The following is a 12,134-nucleotide window of genomic DNA, read 5'->3' as shown; positions in this document are numbered from 1 at the left end:
TGGCACAGTGTGCACAGTTTTCAGATTGTCAAACGCCTCCTGACATTTGGACATCCACTGAAATCTTGTATACTTTTTCAGCAATTCATTCAGTGGAGCAACCACACTGCTATGATTTTGGTACAAATTTCCTGCAGAAAACACTCATGCCCAGGAATCTTGGCATCACTCTTCTCGTTGACTGTATTGTTTTCACATTCCATGGGGCCAACTGTCCATGTCCAATTTGTATGGCCTAAGAACATGACTCAGGCATTTGTGAATTCACTTTTAACCAAGTTTACCACCAAGCCCTGTAATCAAAGTAACAATTCCTTTCAATGTTCCAAATGCTCCTTCCACATCTGACCAGATCTTCTATGTAACTGCACAATAATTAGTCCAGAAACGGCCTTGCTGGTTAGTCTTTGGAATGTAACTGGTACATTCTTCATTCTGAACTTTGGCGCCACGAAAGCTCTTTCTGATAAAGGTACTTGCCAGTATCATTAAATGAAATTTGCTTGTTCCACCTTTTCAATACAGTCTTCCAAATGAAAAATAACTTATGAATCTGATTTTGGCATTGACTTTTCTATAGTCCACACAAAACCAATGTGTGCAATTTGGTTTTGTTTTACCATCACGATTGGTGAGCTCCAATGGCTGCAACTCATTTCAATGATATCATTCTTAAGCATGTTTTCAATTTCCTTTTCAACCTGTGCTAACTTTAGTGGATTGAGTCTACATGGATTTTGCTTAATTGGAATAGCATTTCCTACATCTACATCTTGCATAATTACTCTTGTACTTCCTAGTTTTCTTCCATAGATAGCTCCATGTGATTTTTAGGTCATTTTGATTTTCCTCCGGAAGGTAAAGTAAAAGTAAAGTTTATTTATTAGTCACAAGTAGCTTTACATTAACAGTGCGATGAAGTTATTGTGAAATTCCCCTGCGATAACTCACTAATTTATCCCAATTTCTGATTACTTCCTCATTGTCCAATCTAATTTGAGGAATGTCAAATTCAGAATGAGGGATTGGAATGCCCTGCCTGCTGCAGTTGTAAATGCGCCTAGTTTGGGAGCGTTTAAGAGATCCGTGGATAGGTTTATGGATGGATTTAGGTTAGAGTGTCATTGCTTTTTAACTGGTCGGTGCAACATCGTGGGCTGAAGGGCCTGTTCTGCGCTGTAATGTTCTATGTTCTAGAATCATCAGGATTTGGTTCTTCACTCTGAACTGTAACAACTATCACATCCATTTCTGCTTTCCTTCCCGATCAAAACATAGTTTTAGCAATTTTACATGATAAACTGAGTTTTCCTTCAATCTGGCATTCTTATCAAAGAATTCACTTCACTCAATTTTCTTTCCTTGGGCCCGCTAAACCTTGCTTTTAATAGTTTACCTACCACTGGTATTAATACTAATACTTTCTCCCCACTATGAGAAACTACAAATTTTTGATCTCTTATCTGCTTATTTTTTTCATCACATGCTATTCCACTCTCAAATGCTGTGTAGCCAATTCATCAGCCCTAGTTAATTTCTCCCTAAACTTTGACACATTGGGGGGAATTTTACAGGCACGTCTTCCCAAGTTTCGCACCATCCCGTCTGAGGCCAACAGAGAATGCCGTTCTCCGAGCCGAGCCCGCCCCCGGAATCGGGGCTGGCATGCCAGTAAAATTCTGGACATAGTGCAAAGTAGTCTCAGAACACTGACTGACCAATTTCTCCTTGGACAATTTAACTGGTCCTCTTGACAAATCAATTCAAAGGGACTGAACTGAGTTGACTCATTAGGTGCATCCCACATTGCAAGAAGTATAAATGGAATTGCTTTATCCCAATCCTCTGGATAATCCTAACTCTTGGCCCGCAACATGGTTTTTAAAGTATGATGCCACCATTCCAACACTCCCTGCAATTCTAGATGATATGCAGTTGCTTTAAATTGCTTTACGTCCAAGCTATCCAAAACCTCCCTGAATAACTTGACATAAAAATGGATCCCTGATCTGAGTGGATTTCTGTGGACAGTCTGTATCTATTTAATTAACTCCTGTACAACCCTCTTAACTGTAACATTACATAATGGAACAGTTTCCGGAAATATTGTAGTCATATACATTATGGTCACCAAATACTGATAATATTGATTCCCACTTTTCATTTTATGGAGAAGTCCCATAAAAGTCCTAATAGAAGTCCTATTAGGACCCAAGTAAAAAGTTCCGCAAATGGGTATTAAGGGTGCTAGTTTGATTGTTGCTTGAGGTTTTCCTACTACCTGATATGTATGGCAAATTTAACCACATCCTTATTCAATCCATGCTAATAACAGTTTTTCTGTATTTTTGCTGGAGTTTTCCTTTCTCCTTGACCTTCTACTGGAACCTCACGCGTTATCTACAAAGCCTCCTTTCTAGAACCCACCGGTAATCCAACCTGATGAATGTTTGCCCATTTTTCATCCACCTGAATATGTAAAGGTCTCCACTTCCTCATCAAGACATTATTTCTAAGGTAATAATACTCTGGTATACACTCAGATTCTCTTTCTGTATATTTTTTCTAATACAGCTGTTGTAATTCTGCCAATTTTCCTGAACTAAAAATATCCACTACATCTTCTAACTGTTCTTGTTTTTTGTCAACTATCTGATAACTGAAACTCAGTCTCCTTATCTTTACTCCTTCCCCTATCTCAACCTGTGACTTTGTGATCTTGTTACCACATAGTTGGGAAAAATCCCAGGCTATGCAATACCTCAGTGGCTTGGTTTTCCATTGGCTTTTCAATCACAGCAGGCATCACTCCCAGATGGCTCCCAGAGCTTCATCTGAGCTCTAACCCTCCTCAGCACAGAACTAGGTCTTTTCATCAACTCAGTAAATTCCTGCTCTCTCCCTTCACGTTCTTATACTTCTGTGCTCTCACTGACATGCAGAGTGAATTCCTGCTCTCTCTCTCTGCAGTTTTATCTCTTTTTGTTCCTGCTAAATCACAGAGTCAACCATAAATCACAAAATCTCACTCACATTTGTTTGGGCGTTTACATCACAGGCACCATTCAACAGAACTTTCACACAATCGGAATGTCCCCCTTCAGCTGCCAAATGCAATGCAGTCTCACCTTCCTGTAAACAGACAGGATAATGATATTTTCAACAGTGACAAATACAAACCTGCCAATTGCATTGAGTTAAAAACAAATGACCTGTAGTTTGTTTTGATGGCAGTAACAATTTTTTGATTTTCTTTCCACCATCCTAGCTTCTCACCATTCAGAAATGACTCTGAGCCACCTTTCTTCAGTCCAAGGTGGGTGATTTTACACATCCCCATGTTAAACTTTATCTTTTTGAAAATACTGCACAGGAGGAGTTTATTTACTTCAAAGAATTGGTGTCAATGTTAATTCTACATGACAGTCATGTTCTTTCATTTAGACTATCAATATCAGTCCAAAGATGTGGAGGTTAGGTTGATTGGCCATGATAAGTTGTCCTTTAGTGTCAGGGGTCTAGCTAGGGTAAAATTCATATGGTTATGGGGATAAGGCCTGGATTCCCAGGATTGTACCCAGTGCTCCAGGTGTAGGTTACCAGCACCTTTTGGAGACTAATCACAAGGTCATGTTCATGTTCCTTCATGCTGCTGTTTAATGTCCTTATAATTTTTGTGAGTCATAGAGTCGTAGAGGTTTACAGAATGGAAACAGGACCTTCGTCCCAACTTGTGCATGCTGCCCCTTTTTTTAAAACGCTGAAGCTAGTCCCAGTTGCCTGCATTTGGCCTATATCCCTCTACACCCATCTTACCCATGTAATTGTCTAAAGCTTTTTAAAAGACAAAATTGTACTCGCCTCTACTACTACTTCTGGCAGCTTGTTCCAGACACTCACCCCCTCTGTATAATAAAATTGCCCCTCTGGACTCTTCCCTCTCACCTTAAACCTATGCCCTCTAGTCTTAGACACCCCTACCTTTGGGAAAAGATATGTCTATCTAGCTGATCAACGCTCCTCATTATTTTATAGACCTCTATAAGATCACCCCTCAGCCTTCTATGCTCCAGAGAAAAAAGTCCCAGTCTATTCAGCCTCTCCTTATAACTCAAACTGCTGAGTCCCAGTAGCATCCTAGTAAATCTTTTCTGCACTCTTTCTAGTTTAATAATATCATTTCTATAATAGGGTGACCAGAACTGTACACAGTATTCCAAGTGTGGTCTTACCAATGTCTTGTACAACTTCAACAAGATGTCCCAACTCCTGTATTCAATGTTCTGACCAATGAAACCAAGCATGCTGAATGCCTTCTTCATCACTCTGTCCACCTGTTCCTCCACTTTTAAAGAGCTATGAATCTGTACCCCTAGATCTCGTTGTTCTGTAACTCTCCCCAACGACTTACCATTAACCAAGCAAGTCCTGGCCTGGTTCAATCCACCAAAATGCATCACCACACAGTTGTCTAAATTAAACTCCATCTGCCATTTGTCAGCCCACTGGCCCACTTGATCAAGATCCCTTGCAATCGGAGATAACTTTCTTCACTGTCCACTATGCCACCAGTCTTGGTGTCATCTGCAAACTTACTAACCATGTCTCCTATATTCTCATCCAAATCATTAAATGACCAATAATAGTGGACCCAGCACCAGTTCTCCATCAAAGCCACATACCTCCCTTGAGTACAGTAGGCTTATATCAAACAGTAGTTTTATATAAGGCCAACGTTGTAACACATGATATGCAGCTGGAAATTCACTCCAGTGTTTGTTCAACTATTGCTAGGAGATATTTTACTTAAATTTCAAAACCTCACCTGATTTTTTTCATCCAGATCCACTGCAGTTTCTATTATTCTCTGCAAGACTTGAACGTGTCCATTTTTCGCACTCAAATGCAGGGCTGTGTTCTGCTCCTACGGAATTCATAACTATGTAAGAGTAGCAATCAGGACATTATTTCAACATCATTTATCAGTCAGGTGACTGGAACTGTACACGATATTCCAAATGTGGCTGAATTAAAGTTCTCTCCAACTGAAACATGACCAGCCAATTTTATACTCTTATGCCCTGAGTGATAAAGGCAAACATGCCATACACTTTCTTGGCCAGCCTATCCATTTGTGTTGCCACTTCCAGGAAGTGTGGACCTGTATGCCTAAATCCCCCTGTAGGTTAATACTTCTAAGTCTTCCATTTACTGTGTACTTCCCTCCTCCATTAGACCTTCCAAAATGCATCATTTTGCATTTGTCCAGATTAAATTTCACCAGCCATTTTTCTGTCCAAGTCTTCAGCCTATCTATTTCCTACTTTATTCTCTGACAATCCTCCTCGGTAAAAAGTCTGACAACACCAGGTTTCAGTCCAACCGATTTATTTGATAGTAAATTCACTAGCTTTCGGGTTAGCCCCTTCGTCAGATGAATGGAGAGTCCTGGCCTCAGACACAGCATATAAAGCACAGACAGTTTAGAGATTACTGATTAGAATGCAAATCTTTACACCTAACCTGCTGTTCAAGTCTTAAAGTGGCCGACAATGTGTGTGGAAGGAGCACTGATCACAGGTTAAAGAGATGTGTATTGTCTCCAGACAGTACAGTAAGTGAGGTTTTGCAAACCCAGGCAAGTCACGGGGGTTACAGATAGTGCGACATGAACCCAAGATCCCTGCTGAGACCGTCCTCATGTGTGAGGAACTTGGCTATCCTGGCAATCCTCCTCGGTATCAGCAGCTGCCCCAATCTTTATGTCTTCTGCCAACTTATGAATCAGACCACCTACATAATCCTCCAAATCATTTATATATAGATTACAAATAACAGGGGTTCCAGCAATGAACCCTGTAGAACACCACTAGTCACAAATCTCCAGTCATAAAAACACCCTCCCACTGTCACTCTCTGTCTTCTATAACCAAGCCAGTTCTGTGTCCATCTTACCAGCTCATCACAGATCCCATGGGATTTCGCCACGAGGGACCTTGTCAAAGTCCATGTAGACAACATCCACTGCCCTGGCCTCATCAATCATCTTCACCACTTCCTCAAAAAACTCAATCAAGTTTGTGGGACATAATCTCCTCGGCACAAAGGTATGCTGCCTAATGTTTATAAATCCATATTTTTCAAAATGTGAGTAAATCCTATCTATCCTGAAGAACCTTCTCCAATAATTTCCCTACCAGTGATTTTAGGCTCACCGGCTTGTAATTTCCCAGATTATCCCAGCTGCCTTTCTTAAACAAAGGAACAACAAAGGACCTCTCCTGTGTCTAAACAGGATGCAAAGATTTCGTACAAGGCCCTAGCAATTTCCTCTGTCACCTCTCTCTGTATTATGGGATAGATCCCATTAGGTCCTGGGGACTGTCTACCTTAATGTTTATCAAAACACCCAACGCCACCTCCTTTTTTATAGCAGCATGTCCAAGTATATCAAAATTCCCCTCTCTAGACGTCCCATCCACCATGTCCTTCTCCTTTGTGAATACTGATTTGTTCAGGACTTCATCCATTTTCTCTGGCTCCATGCATAATTCCTTCCATTGTCCTCGAATGGGCCTTTCCCTTGCTACCTTCTTGGTCCTTATATAAGAAAGCAAGTACTAGGAACAGGAGTCGGCCATCTGGCCCCTGGAGCCTGCTCTGCCATTCAGTAAGATCATGGCTGATCTTTTTGTGGACTCAGCTCCATCTACCCGCTCGCTCACCATAATACCTTTACAGTTCAAAAATGTATCTATCTTTGTTATAAAAACATTCAATGAGGTAGCCTCAACTGCTCCACCAGGCAGGGAATTCCACAGATTCACAACCCTTTGGGTGAAGAAGTTCCTCCTCAACTCAGTCCTAAATCTGCTCCCCCTTATTTTGAGGCCATGCCCCCCTAGTTCTAGTTTCACCCGCCAGTGGAAACAACCTCCTGCTTCTATTTTATCTATTCCCTTCATAATCTTATCTGTTTCTATAAGATCTCCCCAAGAGTAGAATGCCTTTGATTCTTACTTAATCCTATTTTCCAAGGACAGCTCATGGCTGCCTTTAGCCCTCCTAATCCCTTGTTTAAATTTTTTCTTGCTTTCTTTACATTCTTCGAGGGATCTGTCTGTCTTCATTTTCCTAAAACTTATGTTTGCTTCCTTTTTCTTTCTGACTAAAATCACAATTTCATCCTGTCACCCAAAGTTCCCAAACCTTGCCATCCTCATCCTTCATTTTCACAGGAACACACTGGTCCTGAACTCTAATCAAGTAGCCTTCAAAAAAATTCCCACATAACAAATGTGGATTTACCCTCAAACGGCTGCCCTCAATCTAAATTCCCCAGTTCCTGCCTGATATTGTCACGATTAGCTGTCGCTCCAATTTACTGCTTTCACCTGAGGACTTCTCTTAGCCTTATCCATAAGTAACTTAAAATACAGTCACTGAAACTTCAATCATCTGGTGAACTCATTCCCCAATACCAGGAATGGTATGGCCCCTTGTCTAGCTGGACTATTTACATATTGCTTCAAGAATTTATCCTGGGCACACCTAACAAATGCCCCTCCCATCCAAGTCCCTGGCAGTAAGCGAATCGCAGTCAATATAGAGAAAGTTAAAATCACCTACCACAGCAACTCTGTTGTTTTAACATTTTCTCACAATAAACCTCTCCGTTCCTCTATCCCCCGCTAGCTGTTGAGAGGCCTCAAGTACAACCTGAGTAACTGATTGCATCCTTCTTATTCCTGAGCTCTACCTATACAGCCTTGCTGGATGCGTCTTCCAAGCTGTCCTCCCTCAGTACTCCCTCAGAATATCAGTGATATTCTCCACTTCCAGTTTAAAAGTTTTACCAACCAATGAAGTAACTTTTCCAATTACAGACCTTCCAAATGTGCAGACCAATGAAACTGAAGCAGAAAAAGCAATGGAAAGAACAAAGAAAGAAAGAACAAAGAAGGAACGGTGAAGAGTACACACAAAACTAAAACAGCATGAGATACTGTCAATTTAACTAACTTAAGATTGTGAAATTGATGCCACAACTACCAACGATCACCTAAGCACCACCTCCAATCAGCAGGCTTTTTGAAGTTTGTTCATGGGCGGCATGGTGGCACTGCTGCCTCACAGCGCCAGGGGCCAGGGTTCGATTCCTGGATTTGGTCATGGTCTGTGTGGAGTTTGCACATTCTCTCTGCGTCTGCGCTGGTTTCCTCTAGGTGCTCCGGTTTCCTTCCGCTGTCCAAAGATATGTGGGTTAGGTGGATAAGCATGCTAAGTTGCCCCTTAGTATCAGGGGACTAGCTAAGATAAATGCAAGGGGTTATGAAGATAGGGTCTGGGTGGGATTGTGGTCAGGGCAGACTCGATGGGCCGAATGGGATCCTTCTGCTCTGTAGGGTTCTATGATTCTATGTGGGCATCACTGGCTAGCCCAGCATTTATCCTCCATCACTAATTGCCCTTGAGAAAGTGGTGGTGAGCTGATTTGAGCTGCCTTCTTGAACCACTATACTCCATGCGCTATGTGCAAGGGAGTCCTAGGATTTTTACCCAGCGACCGTGTTGGAGAATAATAGCCACACTAATAATTACAAAGAATAGTAGCCATATTAATAACTGCATCCAATGAAAGGGTTAAAAGTGACAAATCACAAAAGCCTGCACAAAATTTAACTACAGAGACATGCACATCGGGATAATAAGCAGCTAGTTCCTGACATCTGAACTTAAAAGATACTATACTGTGGGATTGTTCATGTCTTAGGTTGTAAGAGGTCATTTAACAAGGCAGTTGGAAAGGGAAGGTCGATTTGAGATCTAACAAATCAACAGCAGCATGATAGCACAGTGGTTAGCACTGCTGCTTCACAGCTCCAGGGACCTGAGTTCAACTCCTGGCTTGGGTCACTGTCTGTGTGGAGTTTACACATTCTCCTCGTGTCTGTGTGGGTTTCCTCCGGGTGCTCCAGTTTCCTCCCACAGTCCAAAGATGTGCAGGTTAGGTTGATTGGCCATGCTAAAAAAATTGCCCTTAATGTCTTGGGATGTGTAGGTTAGAGGGATTAGTGGATAAATATGTAGAGATATAGGGGTAGGGCCTGGGTGGGATTGTGGGTGGTGCAGACTTGATGGGCCAAATGGCCTCTTTCTGTACTGTAGGATTTCTAGCATTCAGACATGGCTATAGTGTTTAAAGCACACCCTACCGATGTAATTAAAAACCTAATGCCAATTGGATATTACAATTAAACTAGCGTAAGATGATTGTAATTGGTTTTAATATCTGTACTTTAAAAATGATGTATTATTAGTGTCACAGGTATGCTTACATTAACACTGCAACGAAGTTATATTGTAAACCCCCTAGTCACTACACTCTGGTGCCTGTTCAGGTACACTGAGTATTTAGCATGGCCAATGCACCTAACAAGCACGTCTTTTAGACTGTGGGAGGAAACCGGAGCACCCAGAGCAAACCCATACTGACACAGGTAGAATGTGTAGACTCCGCACAAACATGACCCAACTGGGAATTGAACCTGGGTTTCTGGCGTTGGGAGGCAGCAATGCTAACCACTGTGCCACCATGCTGTCCTTAATGTAACCATTATCAAATACCATGAGTGGAAAGATAATTCCTATGCCTTGACTGGTGATGAAAGTTATTTGCAATTGAATTTAAAACTATAATTGTATTTCTGAATTCTGTACTCCACTGACCTTGACAACCTAAGTCGGAGTCCTATAGCTATATCTTAAATAAATCATTTCTGACCACTTGAGGGAATGATAGTTTTAACTACAAGAAACACACCTGTAACAACTTCCAAGTGTGGAGCTTGGAAGCAACTTGCAGATGATGATGTTCTCATACATCTGCTGCCTTTATCCTCCCAAAGGGTAGAAGTTGCGGGTTTGAGGAGTTGGTGAGTCACTGCAGTGTAACCTGCAGATGGAACACTCTGCTGAGGTGACTGCAGGGTGGCAAATATTATGCCTTTATTTAAAAAAGGCTGTAGAGAAAAGACTGGGAACTACAAGCCCATGAGCCTCACATCTGTAGCGGGTAAATTGTTAGAAGATATTTTGATCTACAGGCATTTAGAGAGGTAAGAACATAAGAACATAAGAAATAGGAGCAGGAGTAGGCCATCTAGCCCTTCGAGCCTGCCCCGCCATTCAATAAGATCATGGCTGATCTGTCATGGCTCAGTTCCACATTCCTGCCCTCTCCCCATAACCCTTAATCCCCTCTCTTATCAAAAACCCATCAACCCGCGTCTTAAAAATATTTAGCGAGGCAGCCTCCACCACTTCAACGGGCAGAGAATTCCAGAAATTCACCACCCTTTGAGTGAAGAAGTTCCTCCTCAACTCCATTCTAAACCGCCCCCCCTTTATCTTGAGGCTGTGCCCCCTAGTCCTACTGTCCTTTCTGAGCGGGAAGAGTCTCTCCACCTCTATCCTATCCATCCCATTCATCATCTTATATGTCTCAATGAGATCTCCCCTCATTCTTCTAAACTCTAACGAGTACAAGCCTAGTTTATTCAGCCTCTCCTCATAGCTTAACCCCCTCAACTCCGGCATCAGCCTAGTAAACCTCCTCTGCACTCCCTCCAAGGCTAAAATATCCTTGCGTAAGTACGGCGACCAAAACTGCACACAGTACTCCAGCTGCGGCCTCACCAATGCCCTATACAGCCGCAGCAAGACCTCCCTACTTTTATATTCAATCCCCCTCGCTATGAAGGCCAGCATCCCATTCGCCTTCCTGACCACCTGCTGCACCTGCAAGCTGGGTTTTTGCAACTCATGCACAAGGACCCCGAGGTCCCTCTGCACCGTCGCCTGCTGCAGTTTTTCGCCACGTAAGTAATAGTCCTTCCTACCATTATTCCTACCAAAGTGGACCACCTCGCACTTGCCAACATTAAATTCCATTTGCCATTTCCTGGCCCATTCGCCCAGCCTATCTAGATCCTTCTGTAGACTCTCCACACCCTCCGCACAATTTGCTGTTCCACCAATCTTGGCGTCATCAGCAAATTTCGACACCATACACTCGGTTCCCTCCTCCAGATCATCTATATAAATGGTAAATAGCTGAGGCCCCAGCACCGACCCCTGGGGCACTCCACTAGTCACCATCCGCCAATCCGAATAGCACCCATTGACCCCCACTCTCTGCCTCCTATTTGACAACCAATCCTCTATCCACGCTAACACCCTACCCCCAACTCCATGTCCCCCGACCTTCTGCAATAACCTCTTATGAGGTACCTTGTCAAACGCCTTCTGAAAATCAAGAAAGACCACATCCACCGGCTCTCCTCTATCCACCGCCCTAGACACATCCTCATAGAACTCCAGTAAATTTGTCAGACACAACTTCCCTTTAACGAAACCATGCTGCGTCTGCTCTATCAAGCACTTTTCTCAAGATGCCTCGCTACTTCCTCCTTGATGACGGATTCTAACATTTTACCTACAACCGACGTTAAACTAACCGGCCTATAATTCCCTGCCTTTTGCCTGGCACCCTTCTTAAACAACGGCGTAACATTAGCCGCTTTCCAATCTTCCGGCACTTCCCCGGAATCCAGCGACGTCTGGAAAATAACCTCCAAGGCATCCACTATCACCTCTGCCATTTCTTTCAGAACCCTCGGATGCATTCCATCCGGTCCTGGCGACTTGTCCACAATCAGCCCCTCCAGTCTGTCGAGGACCGCCTCTCTAGTAACAGTCATGTCATTAAGACCCTCCAGTCCTACCACCTTTCCATCTCTAACACCCGGCAAATTATTCACGTCCTCCTCCGTGAAGACAGAAACAAAAAAGTTATTCAGGACCTCAGCCATATCCCCATCCCCTACCACTAAGTCCCCCTTCTCATCCTCTAAGGGCCCAACGTTCACCCTAGCCAGCCTCTTCCTTTTTATATATTTATAAAAACTCTTGCTATCCTTTTTTATATTAAGCACAAGCCCAGCTTCATAGTTTCTCCTACCCTTCTTTATCATCTTCTTTGTCAATCTTTGTTGACATTTAAACCTCTCCCAATCCTCTTCTCGCCCACTACTTTTTGCTACTCTAAACGCCTCTGCTTTTAATTTAACACT

General features: G+C 42.7%; 1 protein-coding gene across 3 annotated transcripts in view; it reads right to left on the bottom strand.

Moving 5' to 3' along the window:
- The window catches only part of ankdd1a (ankyrin repeat and death domain containing 1A), a 155,945-nt gene that overhangs the window by 111,054 nt on the left and 32,757 nt on the right, over positions 1-12,134 (bottom strand). For all 3 annotated transcript variants that reach the window (XM_080214097.1, XM_080214099.1, XM_080214098.1), the window contains exons 7-8: positions 4,826-4,924; positions 3,034-3,132 (exon numbers count right to left, since the gene is read on the bottom strand). In XM_080214097.1, coding sequence (XP_080070223.1) covers positions 3,034-3,132; positions 4,826-4,924 — 198 coding nt within the window. The remainder of the gene's footprint in view (positions 1-3,033; positions 3,133-4,825; positions 4,925-12,134) is intronic.

This window comes from Carcharhinus amblyrhynchos, chromosome 28, assembly GCF_965287045.1.
Source record: "Carcharhinus amblyrhynchos chromosome 28, sCarAmb.v2.hapA, whole genome shotgun sequence".
NCBI lineage: Eukaryota > Metazoa > Chordata > Chondrichthyes > Carcharhiniformes > Carcharhinidae > Carcharhinus > Carcharhinus amblyrhynchos.
This window is presented reverse-complemented; position numbering and strand designations above follow the sequence as displayed.